At 40.3% G+C, this 17419-nt stretch overlaps 1 protein-coding gene across 5 annotated transcripts; it reads left to right on the top strand.

Annotated features, from left to right (window-relative positions):
• The first annotated feature begins 1704 nt into the window (after positions 1-1704).
• On the top strand, positions 1705-14931 carry LOC115158781 (LIM/homeobox protein Lhx9). Of its 5 annotated transcripts, none has more exons than XM_029708092.1 (6): positions 1705-1939; positions 5397-5624; positions 6617-6819; positions 7396-7754; positions 10456-10655; positions 11334-13624. In XM_029708092.1, the coding sequence occupies exons 2-6, from the start codon at positions 5442-5444 to the stop codon at positions 11583-11585; spliced, it is 1197 nt and encodes a 398-aa protein (XP_029563952.1). In that variant the 5' UTR covers positions 1705-1939; positions 5397-5441; the 3' UTR covers positions 11586-13624. The 5 variants fall into 5 exon arrangements, with proteins under 5 accessions (XP_029563952.1, XP_029563953.1, XP_029563954.1 ...); XM_029708093.1 differs by lacking the exon at positions 1705-1939 and adding an exon at positions 5047-5222; XM_029708094.1 differs by lacking the exons at positions 1705-1939; positions 11334-13624 and adding an exon at positions 14056-14931 and having other exon boundaries at positions 5047-5624.
• The last annotated feature ends 2488 nt before the right edge of the window (positions 14932-17419 follow it).

The following is a 17419-nucleotide window of genomic DNA, read 5'->3' as shown; positions in this document are numbered from 1 at the left end:
CATGGTGGACCGGGTGGTGGCGGGGGATGGGTATAATCCCATGACTCTGGATTGATCCCAGTGGTGGACACTCATAAAAATCTAAATAAATAATGACCCTTTCCTAAACCTTAACCCTAAATTCAACTTTTGGAGAAACGGAACAATACTGAGCAGGAGGAGTCAGCCCAAGGTTCAAAAACACTTTGAAATTTGAGGTTTGGAGCAACTTCAACATTTTACTTCTGGAGAAACGTCTAAATCTGCATTGAGGCTGTGAGAGCTCGTTGTCTTTGGCTGTCCGGCTGTCCCCATAGGATAATCTTTTGAATTATTTTGTTTGTTGATTCCAGGTAGAACCAGGTAGAACCTTCTATTCAGTCTGAAGATGTATGAGATGTACCACCCTTTTTTCAGATCATATGATGAAATACGTTTTCTAACATGCATTATAATAGACTGTGGCAGTTCAATGCATTTGGTATTATGCCAATAGCCTATTCCAAATCACGCACAATATTTCTCAAAATTGAAAAAGACAAATTTTGCACACTTCCTCATCACATTGAAATAAACAAATCTAAAGTAAACCAACCAACCCACCATACACATTCATAAGCAGTCTCGATTGTGTTGCATTTCTAAACTAGAGAAAATATTGGCTCCATTGAAATAATTTCTATTTTTTTTTGCGAACTTGTGATCTCTGGTGGACAGATAACTAAACATAAGAGATGACCGATTAGGCAAGACTTTAGTTCTGGGTTAACCGAGATGACCGATTTTGTGAAGGCTATGTTTCGTTTAGATTTAATATTTACAAATATTCACTTTAACGGATTTCTGTGAAACGAAGCAGTAATAGTCTGCTATGTGGAATTGCGACAGCCGTGGAGCAGTTTGCCTCCGGGCAGCGCGACATACCTAATATGACACTCTATAATTGGGATTCTCGAGGTGACACGCGCTCCTGTTGACGTTCCCCGGTAACCTAAAGATTTACGCAGACTCAACCGTTTCACTATAGCATAGTTCTAACGACCATCTCCATTGTTCATTGTAAGGCCTACCGGTATGCCTATATCTTGTTGACTGGAAGGGAGACGGGGATTGATTCAAATGGGAATGGATCCATTCAAAGACCTAGGGAGTTGTAATTTAAGGTATTTTTTCATGTGATTAGAAAAAAAAAACGTGGATGTCAAGCCCAGCCCATTTCAGAGGAGAAAGTGAATGTGACTATTTCATTTCTGTCTTCAACATCACAAGATTTCGTTCCAAGCGTTTTTAATATTCTCCCTGATTTGGGCAATAAAACCTATTAGTATAAAATGTGCCTGCTCGGTTACGTAATGTGTCACGTGGATTAATGTTACATTTAATAATAATCTACTCAATTGAATAACTTTTCATTTCTATGCACTGTGATGTTTTTAGGCGTGGTGTATCTTAACGTTCATATTCTCCAGATAGCCTATTGTTAATACAGTTTGACTGCAACACCAAATGATTTATTAAAACGGACCCATCAGAAACCACTGTAATCTGGGGTGTAAAACACACTTGACTAGATTTTAATTCATATGGGCATTGACATGCTGATATTTTGGACAAACCCGTGATGTGTGTGTGTGTGTGTGTGTGTGTGTGTGTGTGTTCGTGCACTTGCGTGCGTGCGTGTGTGTCTCAGCATTGTCTCGTGAGCTCTCATTATCAGTGCGTTTGAGAGGGTTTGGTGAAGGGAGAGGAATATGTATAATTGTCTTCTCGCCAAGCGATGGGTTTGTTTTAATTGACACTCGCTGGGACTACAAGAAACAAGGAACAACCCTCATCTACCGGCAGAATCTCCGCCACCTTCTCCTCCTTCTCCTCCTCCTCTTCTCTCTTCTGTACAGCCCCGCCACCCTCTCCACGCACGGTTGGCTTCTATAACAGGACAACGCTTTCTCAGCTGAAGGTAACCTCAACTTTCACATGAAATACAAATGTTCACGCAGTTAATCAGTATATGTGCCATAGGCCTACATTATATCCACATGGCTGATATTTTTCGAGGTGCGAAAAAATGGCATTGAAATAGAATACAGCCTGATGCATGGAGTGGAAAAGATTGTGCGTGTGCAAGCTATAAGATTTTGCATTAATGACAGATATAGTGAGACGTGTTACTGCCTGGTTACTGAGCTTTGAGATGTGGAAGGATTGGCGATATACCGTTGGATATACGGCTTATTTCTTTCATTCACAAGGAAACCAAAGTCAACATTGAGCCACCCGTGGTATAGTTGAAATATGGTTATCTTATCTGTCATTGTTTTTGAATAGATGTTCATGGTCAACATTTTATAAGAAAAAATACCAAGGTTGAAATTGAGAAGACACTGCACAGTACACTGAACTGCAGAGGTTAGAGGTGATTCTCAGCAAAGTCTCAGCAGAAAAGTGGAAAAAAGGGGGGAAACGGAGAAAAATAAGTAATAATAGCCTAAATGTGTTGCCAGTTCTAAAATGTTATGAGCCACCCAAATAATAGTAAAATAACGATGAATTCTGAATTCTAACCGGAATGGAAATACTTTAGTTGGACGCTATATTTCATTTTATTTATTTTATTATTCAGGAGACAAAAGCCTGGCATGGTTACGAACAATGCAGGTATGAATTCACCCCCCAAAAAACAAAAGCCAACGCGTTTAGAGACTAATAAGTTACTTTCCTTAGAAGATACTAATGTGTGTCCGCCATCCTTATTGGCGTTACTGTAAGATGCATCATCAGTAGTCATTTATTTTATTTTCATTTTTTATCATATAGCAGATAATTACACATGTATAACCAGTAACCTGCTATGGGACCCTGGACCTCTAAAGTAGAAGCTATAAACTAAATCCGAGAAAGAGGGAATAAGGCTAGATTTAGATTTTGTTAAGTAAAAAAAAAGAAATAGGTTGATTTCCATTTCAGAGAGATGGACACTGGGAGAACTCATGCATACACTGACGCATTTTGAATCCTTTTTCACTCGGATGAAATGTCATTGCTGGAGGCCAGGGAGACACGCATCAAGGGGATCTATAGCACCTTTCATATTCCTTATGAAGATGCACAATGAAATAATAATAATACTAATAATAGTAAGGATCATTTTAGTTTATGAAATAAATAACAACAGCTATCTATACATTTAGCAGGATATACGTTTTTTAAAAAAAAAATAAGGTGGGCCACTTGCGTTTTCTATCCTCTCCTGGGAACGCGTAATAAACACTGCAATTTAATGTCACACTGAACTGACATAATTTTAAGATTTCTTTGTCCAAGTGAAATGAATCCTCAGTATTTTTCTATTAAATGTTTTACCTCAGCGGTATGAAACTGACAGAGCGCGAATTAACTCCGCTGCTGCTAGCACATTCACCTCCTCTAAAGCTTGGACATTTCTGCGCCGTGTTGTCTAGAGGGGCCCAATTAAACACCCGACTTCTGATCCCGGGGACAAAATGGAAATGTAACACTTCTTAAAATGATTGGTGTTGGCGAGAGGAAGCGCACCTGCAACTCCATTGAGCTTTGGGGAGTCTATTAATGGTCCGGACTGTAAGCAGAGTTATCTTTTGTCCTCTGACACAAAACCTTTAATTCTCCCAGACGTGTTTTATTGTCTGTCAGGCCTCGGCCAGGGCCTTGGGGACAGAATAATACACACATTCGTTATATAGATAATATCAATTACCTTTTCGACAACATGGTATCCGTGCAATAAATAGATTTAATGGAATTCAATATCTTGGATTAAAGTACAAAATGACAAAAACAAACAAATTTAGCCAATATCATGGGTGCGTGTTGTCACACATTTGAGAGAGAAATCTGTTTGTCAGTGTATCGCGATAGTTTGAGTGTACAGAGGGGTTAATTGGAGAGACGATGGGCATGCTAATGAAGAGTTAGTGGCGGATAATTAGTTTCCATTGAGTGTAGGTTACCGTTTAAATGAGAGAGCATTGATTGGGCTTTAAAATCTGTAATTCCGTTACTTACACAGAATGGAAGCTTGACACTGCCACTTCAGCGCATGCAGCCTTAGGATAACTAGAAAATGCATATAGGCTCATATATAGGCTTATATATATAGGCTTCTTAATTAGGCTAAGTTATTATGTTGGTTAGAAAAGGGTCTGGCATTTGGCATCTGCTCGTTTTAGAATCGGTCTATCTGTTTTTGCCATGCTTCAGGCTATTTGTGGCATATTTATCGTAGTCCATATTGTATTATTTTGCAGGCCTACATCGTGTTTTGTAGGCTAAACTTAACATATGTTGGCTATGATAATCTTTTACCATTCTCTCTACGGAGTTACTGTAGCTGCCTTCTCCCTATAACATATCACTGCCCCGCCCCAACCTCCCAACACACACACACACACGCACACGCACACACACACACACGCACACGCACACACACACACACACACACACACACACAGCATGTCATCTTTAACATGAATTAATCAGGGTCCTGTTAAATTAGGCCTATTATAATCTCGGGCTAAAGTAAAAAATATCCAATCCAAAATATACCCGACAATAGTAAAAAAATATCGCTTCACACGACTGTTTCACATAAGACGTGTCACATAAACGTATCGAATCAAATTCAACAAATGAGAATTCTGAAACTTCATAATACATTTCAAACATATTAAAATTAGTTCAAATTACAATTCAATATCCAATGCTTATCCTTCTAATTCAATCACACCAAGAGCTTATGTAAATATCACTAAACCGTATCGTGTTTTTAAGCTGCGATTTAGTCTCCACTAATGTGTCTGGTAAGTAAAAGCTATAGAAAAGAAAAGTAATGTAAATGTCAATACCCGAAGTGTCTCTCTCCACGCTCTCGCAGCCAGCACGCACGGCGGGTTTGAGAGGAGAGTGACAGCTCTTTGTTGGTGTATAGAAATCAGTGGCATAGAGAGAAGGGGCGACTCCTCCTACCAAATTATCCAAACTGGGCAGGCTTTTGCTCTCTTCACAAATAGAACACGGCTCTCCAACTCAGGCAGTCCCAATCTGACCTTCAAGCACACGGAACCCTGTAACGGGAGATCGGTGGGGGACTGTCGAGAGAAAAATACCCAATCTAAACTTCTGCCATTTTAACCGTTCATCACCATCATCATCAGTGCGTGTACTGGCACCCGCAGGATCAGCTGGACTATACTTTTTCTTTTTTGGTAACAAGACATTCATTCAGGGGAGAGGAAAACAATTTATTCCTGCCTTGACTTCTCCCCGTTCCTCATCTCTACACCGAGTTGTATTCGTTTTCCCCCAGTTTGCTTTGCACACTTGCAGAGGAGGTAAGCTGAGCTGAGTGTGCCTCTTGTGTGTGTATGCCTGTCTCGCAGCAGAACCAGTCGGATGCTCTGAGCCTACCGGACGCAGAGCTGTATATGGAAGTTGTGGGCTATAAGGCAGAAGCGAGCTGTTGCACATTGCGTCGTTCAAGAGCGGGAGCCATGCTGTTCCACGGGATCTCCGGTGACCACATCCAGGGCATCATGGAGGAGATGGAGAGGAGATCCAAAACCGACTCGCGCCTGGCCAAGGGCGTGCGGCTCAACGGAAGGGAAGCGGTGAGGAAAATTAACACAATGCAATGTTGTTGTTTTTTCCTGTCATCTATGACGATTAACACCTACATCCGAATGGGAATAACTGCTTATGCGCAAGAGAATGTTTTAGAAGGTAGGCCTATAGTTGGGCTAATATAAAGAATCACTCGAAAGTCCTGATGTTGTGGTTAATATTGAGTTTACAGATTCCTCTGGCCAACATAACAAACAATTACATGCAGCCTAAATTGTATGCTCGTCTGGGGAAGTTTTCGTATGTAATACAAATATATTCACTTATAAACCTGTTAAGTGAAAGTGCATAAAGTAAATGTGACAATTATTACGCACAATTTTCCAATTTGTTACACAATTTATATTTTGAGCAAATAGCAAATTGCTGTTGTTAATATTTATTTATCTAATATAGGCTATAATTAAACAATAATTACAGATATAGCCTAATAGAGTTATCTGTGCTTGGTTATTATTAGCATTTACATCATTTATTATAGGCCTACATAATTTGTGTTATTATTATAATTATTATTCCTGGGTCATTGTTGTAATTTATGCTTAAATTATAGGCGTGTAAAAGTAGGAGGTTATAGGGCCTTCTTAGCTGTCGATACAGCTTATTTTAAATGTGCAAGGAAGCGTCATTAATTATTCTTTGTCATTGTAATATCATTATGTAGCTCCATTTGTTAGATAAGTTGAACGCAGTTACTCCCTAAACACAATGGGTCTTGCATGTTTATACACTTCCAGCTCCGCAGGAATTTCCTGGGGTTCATTTAGCTTTTAAACCGAACTGTCATGAGCCTAAAATCTAACTAAAGTGCTACTTGCTATTTTATTTATTTTCAAGAAAATCGTGTAATGCTGATTTCAGTGTAATATGTCATTTTCATATATGTTACAGTTTTATCACAAACAAGCCAAACCCTCACATGAGAAGTATAGGCCTAACTACAGACGTTAATATCGCCCTCCTTTCCTTCTCCTTCCAGACCATGCCTTCAATGGGCCCTGAGAAACCCGCGTTGTGTGCCGGCTGTGGAGGCAAAATATCGGATAGATATTATCTGCTCGCTGTGGACAAACAATGGCACCTACGGTGCCTCAAATGCTGTGAATGTAAACAGCATTTGGAGTCAGAGCTCACGTGTTTCGCCAAGGATGGCAGCATCTACTGCAAGGAGGATTACTACAGGTAAGAAAAATCTAAGGTTATAAATTGTTTTTCTACAGGCTTAGTGAAATTATGTATTTTATTATTCGATAATTTAACACACACTCTCTCTCTCCCTCTCTCTCTCTCTGTTTGGTATTAGGCCTGTCATACAAACGATTGTCAGTGACTGAATCCATAGGCGTAAAACACAAACACAGGCCACGGAAAAAGGCAAATAGGCTATAAATCTAGGTTAAATGTATAATGTATGCAGAGAAGGCTTATTGGTTCGATCGGCTATAGCTTTATTCAACAGGACATACAAGACCTCATATAATGAATCGACAACATGGAAATAGACACAGCTGTAGCCATGTAACCTATAGATATCAGAGGCAATCTGACATTTCCACCGCAAAGCCGAGATGTTATTATACACAAACTGCGGATGGAGGTTATAACATTATAAGCAAACTGCTGGGGGGGGAAACAATAACGACATGGAGGTGTATTTTATGTAGCCCCCCCTCTCCTCGCAGTGTGTGAGTGTGTTCCATATTTTTCAACCTTGTTCGGATGTTTTAGAAGTGTCATGTCTGCGCGTCCTTGTTCTAGAAGGTTCTCGGTGCAGAGGTGCGCTCGCTGCCACCTCGGGATCTCAGCATCTGAGATGGTGATGCGCGCGAGGGACTCCGTGTACCACCTGAGTTGCTTCACGTGCACCACGTGCAACAAGACCCTGACCACAGGCGACCACTTCGGCATGAAGGACAGCCTGGTGTACTGCCGGGTCCACTTCGAGACCATATCCCAGGGAGAGTACCCCCACCCTGGCCTCAACTATGCCGAGATGGCGGCTAAAGGTGGAGGTCTGGCGCTGCCATACTTCAATGGCACCGGAACGGCCCAGAAGGGAAGGCCTCGGAAGAGGAAGAGCCCCGCCATGGGCATAGACATCACCAGCTACAACTCAGGTGAGGAGACAGAGAAGATGAGAGGACTGGCTGGTTGGGGAGTTGTGTCGGGGAATTGATGCTGTTGCACTCATAGTAAATAACGTTTCGATGGGGATGTAATGGTTAGGGCTAATATAATGTTATTACATTCTAACGAAGGTAGCCTAGTGGTTAGAGCGTTGGGCCGGTAACCGAAAAGTTGCTAGGTCGAATCCCCGAGCTGACAAGGTACAAATCTGTTGTTCTGAACAAGGCAGTTAACCCACTGTTCCTAGGCCGTCATTGTAAATAAGAGTTTGTTCTTAACTGACTTGTCTAGTTAAATACAAAATGTAAAAAACCCACGACGTGCGCTGGTGAACTGACGAATATAGAGCTGGCTGCTGGGATTTTTTGGCTTGCTCGGTGTTAAAGTCCGTAGGCCTACTCCGAAAGACATTTTAACCAAAAAGGGAAGGGGACACAAGAAAGAGAACAATTGGCTATTCAACAAAATTGAAGAGGCCTGCTATGAATGTGTGCTCTGTTCATGAAGTAGGCCAAGCCTATTTGCATTTACCATCATTATGCTACATTTATTGTTGTCAAAATGATCTAAAATTGACCCCCAGTTAAACATTCTATTACATTTTCTAATTAAGAATCGTTTTAGGTTATCGAATGTCTAACATGGGCACACATGAACTTGAACCGTATGCACGTGCAGGGGGGTAACGGGTGACCTATACGCACGTGCAGAGGGTACGGTAATTCAGTACGGTAATTCACTTGTTTAAAATGTGCCGCAGCTAATGCCCTTTTTTTTCGCCTTTAGTCTTACTTCGGGGAACATTGCCCCCTCGGTTAGGCTATAGCCTACAGTAGGCATAAAGTTAGACTCATTTTACTTTTAAAATCTGGAATTGAAAACGCTGGACGTTATAATGCAACCAACCCCGCATATTCTCTTTTGTTGTTGCTTTTTAGAATTAGTATCCGCTTGATAAAGTTGTTAATTGTGTGCCAAGTTTCCTCTGTTCACCACGAATCAAAGGAATAAAGGTCATCTGCGAGTTAATTGTTCTGCGTTAATTGAATGTGCTTTAGGAATCCCTGGCTTTCAGCCACTTCTGAATCCTTCTCGGGAAGGTCAGCACAGTTCTCAGACACAAAGTCAAAGATGGAGCGGGAATACAATACAATAGGCATACCAATAATAATACATTAATAACGACAAGGATAATAATCGAGATTTTCTAAAGACTGTTTCATTTCCATAAATAATAGCAATATGCCTCCTTAATTTATTTGGTTTCATTTTTTTTTTTTTAAGTATGTTTAGCTATAGATGTTGTGCATTTTTAAAGCACTTTTTGGTTGCACTGCAAAGACATACGTACGCTTGTAGTTAACTCAGAATGAAGTCCTGCTTTTGAATGTAGCGTTCCAAAATCAGAAATTGCACGTCTTTCACTGTCAGGTGCGGGAAAAACGGTTATATTGTCTAGATCCGGTTTATAATGTTTTGGATCTATCTGCTCTGTGTGCCTATACGTCTTTTAGAGGATTCTTCATTGCAGTCCAATGTCGACTTTGCAGTTGGGAGGCTATACTTTGTTGCTCAGCCTGTTTTCATAGCGACCCCTGCTGGGTAGTTATAGAACGAAAGGCACTGGACGAAAATAGGATACCCAAGATTTAAAGATTTAGGTCTTATTTATTGCAGTGCTTTTAAGATACGTGTCTAACATGAATTAAGATGAACATCTGATATCTGAAAATAAGTGTTTTAAGTTACAAGTTAATGATGAACCATCTAGTAGTAGTCCTGGCCCGAGATTCATTTGAAAAATAAATGGAGTGTGTAGGTCAGAGATATTTAATCCTAGATTCATCTGCGTTCATGATTAGTTCTGGATTCACTAAAACTAGAATTAAGCCTACTGGAGCAATGCATTTTGAGTCTTTGAAACCCGCACTAAAGTCTGTCATTTAAACTAGTGATTTGCATTTCCGGGGGACATAAATAACAAGATAGGTGTGTTGAATAAAATGAATGGTCTGCTATATTGTTCCAGTTTATTAGACAGAGATTTAGAGACGACCACTTGATGTGATAGAGTAGAAAGCGTCTGTCATAGGGAGCTATACTATAAAAATGTCTGCTGGATGTGTTGACTTTTAAAATAATTGTCTTTTGATCATGGAATGTCAATCAATTATTGTAAATATTTTCCCATAAACAGTTAAGGACCTAATATTATGGTGCATGTTGGAAGTAGGGATTACATTTTAATGACAAGACCGTATTACTTTCTTTAAACACAGGATTAGAAATGCTGGACCAAATCAACTAACTCTTACTGTAGATTTGTTTTATTTATTTATTTAAATTCTAAGGGTTTCGGGTCAGTTCAATTTGGAATAATTATGAATCAATGAAAGATTTAAATGTTAACTGAAAATGATGGCCAGTTTCCGGACATTTTGTGTCTTGAATTTCTGTTCAATGGAATGCGTGGCCATGTTAAACTATTCCAACCCCACTCCGGTTGTGTTGTATCTTTCTATACTCAACCATCTGGGGGACTGCTGTCCATCTCATCTTCTGGGGATTATATTTACAAGTATCCAGCAGCACCCCACTTAAAAATATATATATTATTCTACAATGCACGTAATGCATTCTCCAATGTGGTTGTATTTGTGTTCTAACCTGACGCCACCTCTTCTTGGTCAGGTTGTAATGAGAATGATGGGGAACACCTGGACCGTGACCAGGCCTACCCTCCAGCCCAGAAGAACAAGCGCATGCGAACCTCCTTCAAGCACCACCAGCTCCGCACCATGAAGTCCTACTTTGCTATCAACCACAACCCCGACGCCAAGGACCTCAAACAGCTGGCCCAGAAGACAGGCCTCACCAAAAGAGTTCTACAGGTAAGCAGAAGCCACCGACCTCCTTCTTGACCTCTGACCTAGTATGACATCATCACTATATCCTCCATTCCACTGTTTGTTAGTTTTTTTTTACCATCAGTTCCATTCAAGTCCAATTAATTCATCTTTTTTTTGGTTTGTTTGGTTTTAATAAAATGTTTAATTAGTTTTCTACCAATGTTGAGTTGTATGGAATGTTGTTAGGCACTAGGTTCCTTGATGTACTGTATGAAGTAGATGTAGTGTATTTGTAGTGTTCAGGGTTTATAGACATATCATTTATCTACTAATCACTCCCAGTCTCCCTGGGTCAGTGGTGGCAAGAGTAACTTAAACTAACGTTCACAGAGCGAGAAACTTAAACTAACGTACACAGAGAGAGAGAGTGCACAAGTCTTGTAAGGATCTTTTACAAAAGAAAAACTCTTTCAGCTGGTCATTTCTCATGTGGTTTCTACTCCCTGAGTCCAAAATAATGGCGTCAAAATCAGCAGTTTGTAGTTATTGCACTTTGTACTCTACCAGGAGAGTCAGCTAGTGGACAACACTGTGATGTCAAACAGAACAATTTTATGAGAAAGAAAGAAAAGAAAGTAAATAAGTTGCTAATATATATATTTTTAATATACATCAGACATAAACATAAAGTAAAAGCCATTGGATTGGATTGGTTTACAGGTATGGTTCCAAAACGCAAGAGCCAAATTCAGAAGGAACGTTTTGCGACAGGAGAATGGTGTTGACAAGGCCGACGGCACGTCACTCCCTCCGCCCTCGTCCGACAGCGGCGCTCTGACGCCCCCCTCCAGCGCGGCCACACTAACAGACCTGACCAATCCCTCTATCACTGTAGTGACCTCCGTCACGTCTAGTTTGGACAGCCATGATTCGGGGAGCCCCTCACAGACTACCTTGACAAACCTTTTCTAGCAAGCTCTACGACTCCTAGCTCTTAACTCATTTTGCTTTTTTTCCCCAATTTGCAATTCTATATTTTTAAACAACATCTTTAAAGAAAACAGAGCCAGTTCCATGGATACATAAAGTACGGTACTGTACTGTACACACAACAGGAAGCAGCAAGAACAACGACAACAGCAGCAACATTTAATCAGGAGCAGATTATTTTCATGTGTAGCATTTGCAACCGCTTGGCAGCTGAGTTTGTAGTCAACCTATTTAGTGATTGGTTTTGTGTCGAGGACGTTTTGAATCTGGAAGGCACTGACAAATTATTATAGAGGGTTCAACAATCTGGGTCAGAGCCCAAATGAAATTATTTAAATGGTAATAGTATATTATTTTTTACTTTATTTAATTTAATTTGTTCATTTGATTTGATTTAGTCTAAATTGATCCCGCCTGATAATGAATTTTAAATCACTAATACTATGTTAGTACTATCCTATTTAAGGCATATTTTGATATTTCCTTTTTTTTTTAAATTATCTTTGAAACATGAATTTTCAGAATGTTGTGTAAAAAGATCATTCAGAGTTATCCTGGATGTTCCAAGATATTGGAGCATTATAGAGATGAGTCATTTCTCGTCTCTAAATTAACGTTGTATACATTACAACAAAACAAACATTACAACTCAAATGCCAGGTTGCTGCAGTGACGTCAACATGCATTTTGTCTTAACATGATACACCTCAACTGTGATAGAAAATAATAAGACCAGAACAAATCTCTAGATCTGTACAGTGGGAACTGTCCAACATGTAATGCAGTCACGTTGATATTAGCAGGAGTTCAACAATATAAATCACTGAGTGAAATTCTGATTGAGACAGAGTTCATGGGCACTGTTTGAAATGATTGTTTCCATGATACTTTTACAAATCTTTTGGCCTCATTTTACATACCAACACAAACTGGAAAAACAATTCTGTTGGCTTCATTTTACATACCAACACACAAATGGAAAAACAGTAGTTTATCTGGATTCAGCGAGCCCGTAGAATTACTGTTAAATACAATTGCACAGTGACAATATACTGCCCAATGAAAAGTGCATTATTGTTATTATTATTATCATCATCATCATGTTTCTCAGGGTAAAGAAGGGTTGATTCTGAAAAAGGTAAGAAGGTTGGAGAGGAAGATAATAAAGTGAGGGATGACGATATGGATGGTTAGAAGTGTAGAGCTGACAGAAACATTACAATGACCTCAGAAAAGCTGGAGATATTAGACAGCCAGTGGGACAAAGAAATCATCCTCCACGTTTTCTCCTTGGCCATATTTAAACTTTACCGACACTTGCTACTGGACAGACCAAATTATTCATTTTTCCCTCTGGCTGATTTTGGCGAAAGAGAGACAAAAGAAATAGAAGGATTCCTTTCTGCGGGGTTAAACATTTTTCTGTTGTCTTCTGGGCCAGCTGTTTAAGGTCGTTGGCGTCGGGTTGTGGTTGATAGCAAAGCAGGACTACATGGTGCGAATTAGGAGAAAGGAAAAGAGAGTCCTGGCTGCGGGGTTAAACATTTTATTGTAATTGTCACAATTTGTTCTATTGTAGAACATAGCGTTACTCTCAATCTACTTGATGAAGTAGATGCTTAACTCAATTCTACTATGTGCCTTATGCTATAACTTGGAAGAAAGTTTGTAAACTTCAGGATTATATGTGTTTGTTGACTGATTCACATCTTTTTGACGCCTCACTAGTTTTGTACTGTTTTGCATCTTATTTCTGAAGATCTTTTTATGGTGTATCCTGTTAGAAAGGGGGCAGCGATGTCTTAGAAAGCATTTGTGCACTCTTTCAGATATAGTTGGTTAATCCAATAATCTTTGTGTTAATAGTTGAGTACAGTAAGTGTTCTATCAAGATTGTCCATGTTTCCCTGTTTCTTGACAAAGATGGTGTATAGAAACTATTTCTTCTTAAATATTTATGGACCAAACGGTTGTTATATATCTTATTAAATTTGTGTGAATAAAAAATACTTTGTTTTAAATGAGTTTTATTTTTCATTACACTTGCCATTTTTTTGTGTTATCCCTTAGATACTAGGTTTTATTATTTTACTCACATCAACAAGTGAAAAAAGCATTCAATGATTGATTGACCAATTAAAACAAACGTTCCACATTTTTTACTTTCATTTCAAATTTTTATTTCCTATTTTATGGTGTTTACAGCTTCAAAGTAATGCCCCATGAATTTGCACCTAAACCCTGTAGTCAACAATTATGAAAATTGCTTTTTAATGCATGAATATGGCTATATAACTTTTTTTTTATGGAAGAAGGAACGCTGCAAAGCATACATTGACTGATATACCTGTATATTATATAAGTAGTGCTAAGGTGGCATAAGACTAAATGCAGACCTATAAAGCCAGGTTGCTCTGTAGTTAATATATTGTTACTCTATGATTTCTTACAGGGAGAACAAATCTTGGGGCATTACAGCCAAACTTCCCGACGTTTGAAAATTCCCTAAAGTATTAAGAGAAGGGGAATTCCTCACCATTGAAGACAAAGACAATATTAGGATAAGATGATAGAATATTGAGAGAGAGAAAAAATAACAAGAACATGTTTCAGTCCAAAAAAAATGTACAACAACCAAAAAATATTGAAACCGTTTTTCCTGAATGTTTGAATCGAACTACGGAGAAGAATACAGTGTGTGATTACTGATATCATTGTGAAAAAAGACTTGACTTTGCTCATATTGGAATGCCATTCACACACAGTGGAAAAAGTTGTATAGTAACATAGCTGTATATAGCAGAACAGCATGGCAGCACAGGGGGTTACAGTAGGATTAAGAGACTGCAGACATTCAACAACACTACAGGACACTCACACACACACACACACACACACACACACACACACACCCTTCCCTTACCCCACACACTCTAACCTCTACCCTCTATAGAATCAGCTTGCTATATTAAAAAAAAACTTTCTTTTGTCACAAATGTCATTTTGTAAACACATGGCCTCCTTGAAACTCGGCAGCAGGACGCCCATCAAACGGGCTGATGAAGAGGACTGCAGAGTTGGCGCTTTGCCATCTGGCTGCACTGAGGAAAAAGAGGATGGAACACAAAAACAAAGATGAAGAGGATTCCCATTTTGCATGCACCTCATCATGTTGTTAACATTTTCATTGAGCTGTCTATTATTACTTCGTTTGATGCATTGTATTGGTATCATTCGTTGTCAGCTGTAAAAATAAACCCTATGAAAATCCTTCCCTGATGATGCTCATATACCTTACGGTGGAAAATTAAATGTCATTGTGAGGACATAGATGGATTTTAATGCTTGAAGCTTATTTATACATGACATTCAGCTAACTAAGGACAATATTAACAATCCGATTATTACTGGCTGATTTCAATATTGTAGTTATTCTTATGTTCTTGTTTACTATGCAGCTTTTAAAATACACAACCAGCTCATGGAATTAACGGCGTGATTGCAAATAATAGATGGCATTAATTAGATGCGGAATTGAAGCTATTTACAATATGTTTTGTGTTCAGTTACAGTTTATAGGAACTGGATAGAGGCCATTCAGACTCCTGACAAATGTGGGCACCACGTTTCATTCCTGGGGTAAAACTACACCACATAATTCTAATTGACTAACCGCGTCTCCTAGTCTCACAAATCACAATGCCTGTAACCTAATCCCACTGGCTTGGTTCCTCAGTGCTGTGTGATTACTGCTCTACGATGAACGCTGCATATCCATGTTGGGAAGAAGGGAGACGGTAGGGAGCAGAGGGCCAGGATGGGGGAGGAGGGAGGGAGGGAGGAGGGAACGGTGGTGCCGCATGGGGCCTAGTAAACAGCTTGCTGTTGAATTCCAACAACGTGGGAAACAGCAAACACTACAGACAAGTCCAAGCCTAAACCTCACTCACTGGGGTGCTGGTCGTGCTGTTTTTCCTGGCCAGGGCGGTGGGCGGTTTACACTAGCGAGCAGCAGGAAGTGGGATTGCAACATAACACAAACAAACAGTGTCGGCCATCTTGGATTCAGGAGATTCTGGACATCATCACAGCATCCTGCTGACTGACGAGAATGTGAAGGGATGGAGGTTTGTGACTGGAATGCTTGTTATCGGAATCATTAGTGTGTGTTACAGTAGTCTGCTGAGGGGAGGACAGCTCATAATAATCATCGGAACGGAGCAGATGGAACGGCATCAAGCATGTGTTTGATGTATTTGATACCGTTCCACTGATTCCGCTCCAGTCATTACCACGAGCCCGGTCTCCCCAGTTAAGGTGCCACCAATCAATCAATCAAATGTATTTATAAAAGCGTTTTTACATAAGCAGATGTCACCAAGTGCTATACAGAAACTCAGCCTAAACCCCTAAACAGCAAGCAATGCAGAGCACTCACAGTGGTTGTAGAGGGAACAACAGGTCAGCACCTCAGGAGTCGATGTCAATTGGCTTTTCATAGCCGAGCATTCAGAGGTCAAGACAGCAGGTGCGGTAGAGAGAGAGAGAGAGTCGAAAACAGAAGGTCCGGGACATCTTTCATTAGTGCCAATTGCAGTTGCTTAATGGACTCAACAATTTTACAATATTTCACAATACTGTTCAGCTGCTATGTCACTTCCTTTCATAATGGTAATCACTATTAAAGGAAGTGATCATGACTTCCTTACTTTAGATATTTGATTGTGAGAGAGAGCAGCAGAGGGAGGTTTTGTTCATGTTATTGGAACACTGCCACGTGATGTCACTGAAGTTCACACCAGGAGCAGAGAGGATGTCAGGTGACCACATCTCTCAGGTAGTACAGTACAGGACATGGAACAGAGAGGATGTCAGGTGACCACATCTCTCAGGTAGTACAGTACAGGACATGGAACAGAGAGGATGTCAGGTGACCACATCTCTCAGGTAGTACAGTACAGGACATGGAACAGAGAGGATGTCAGGTGACCACATCTCTCAGGTAGTACAGTACAGGACATGGAGCAGAGAGAATGTCAGGTGACCACATCTCTCAGGTAGTACAGTACAGGACATGGAACAGAGAGGATGTCAGGTGACCACATCTCTCAGGTAGTACAGTACAGGACATGGAACAGAGAGGATGTCAGGTGACCACATCTCTCAGGTAGTACAGTACAGGACATGGAGCAGAGAGGATGTCAGGTGACCACATCTCTCAGGTAGTACAGTACAGGACATGGAGCAGAGAGAATGTCAGGTGACCACATCTCTCAGGTAGTACAGTACAGGACATGGAGATGGGAATGGATCCCTGTGGGCAATCACACATGAACGCAAGCAATCACGCACACACACGTGACATGTTGCTCTAACAGGGTGCCAGTTCAATGTGTGTTCTAGTTCTGCCCCAGTGCTCGCCAGGTGTGCATTTCACCTACACACACACACACTCACACACACACACACACACACACACACACACGTGACATGTTGCTCTAACAGGGTGCCAGTTCAATGTGACTAGATGTTGATCTAACAGGGTGCCAGTTCAATGTGACTAGATGTTGATCTAACAGGGTGCCAGTTCAATGTGACTAGATGTTGCTCTAACAGGGTGCCAGTTCAATGTGACTAGATGTTGATCTAACAGGGTGCCAGTTCAATGTGACTAGATGTTGCTCTAACAGGGTGCCAGTTCAATGTGACTAGATGTTGATCTAACAGGGTGCCAGTTCAATGTGACTAGATGTTGATCTAACAGGGTGCCAGTTCAATGTGACTAGATGTTGATCTAACAGGGTGCCAGTTCAATG

This window comes from Salmo trutta, chromosome 22 (genome assembly GCF_901001165.1).
Source record: "Salmo trutta chromosome 22, fSalTru1.1, whole genome shotgun sequence".
In the NCBI taxonomy this organism is placed as follows: Eukaryota; Metazoa; Chordata; class Actinopteri; order Salmoniformes; family Salmonidae; genus Salmo; species Salmo trutta.
The sequence above is the reverse complement of the archived record's forward strand: the minus strand, read 5'-3'. Positions and strand labels throughout refer to the sequence as shown.

What these genes read in the sequence shown, in the direction of transcription:
- LOC115158781 (XM_029708089.1), top strand. Translation starts at nt 5,382, where the DNA reads ATGCCTGTCTCGCAGCAGAACCAGTCGGATGCTCTGAGCCTACCGGAC. An exon ending in TGCAAGGAGGATTACTACAG is followed by an intron (nt 6,820 to 7,395) that starts GTAAGAAAAATC and finishes TCCTTGTTCTAG; the next exon opens with AAGGTTCTCGGTGCAGAGGT. An exon ending in TCACCAAAAGAGTTCTACAG is followed by an intron (nt 10,656 to 11,333) that starts GTAAGCAGAAGC and finishes ATTGGTTTACAG; the next exon opens with GTATGGTTCCAAAACGCAAG.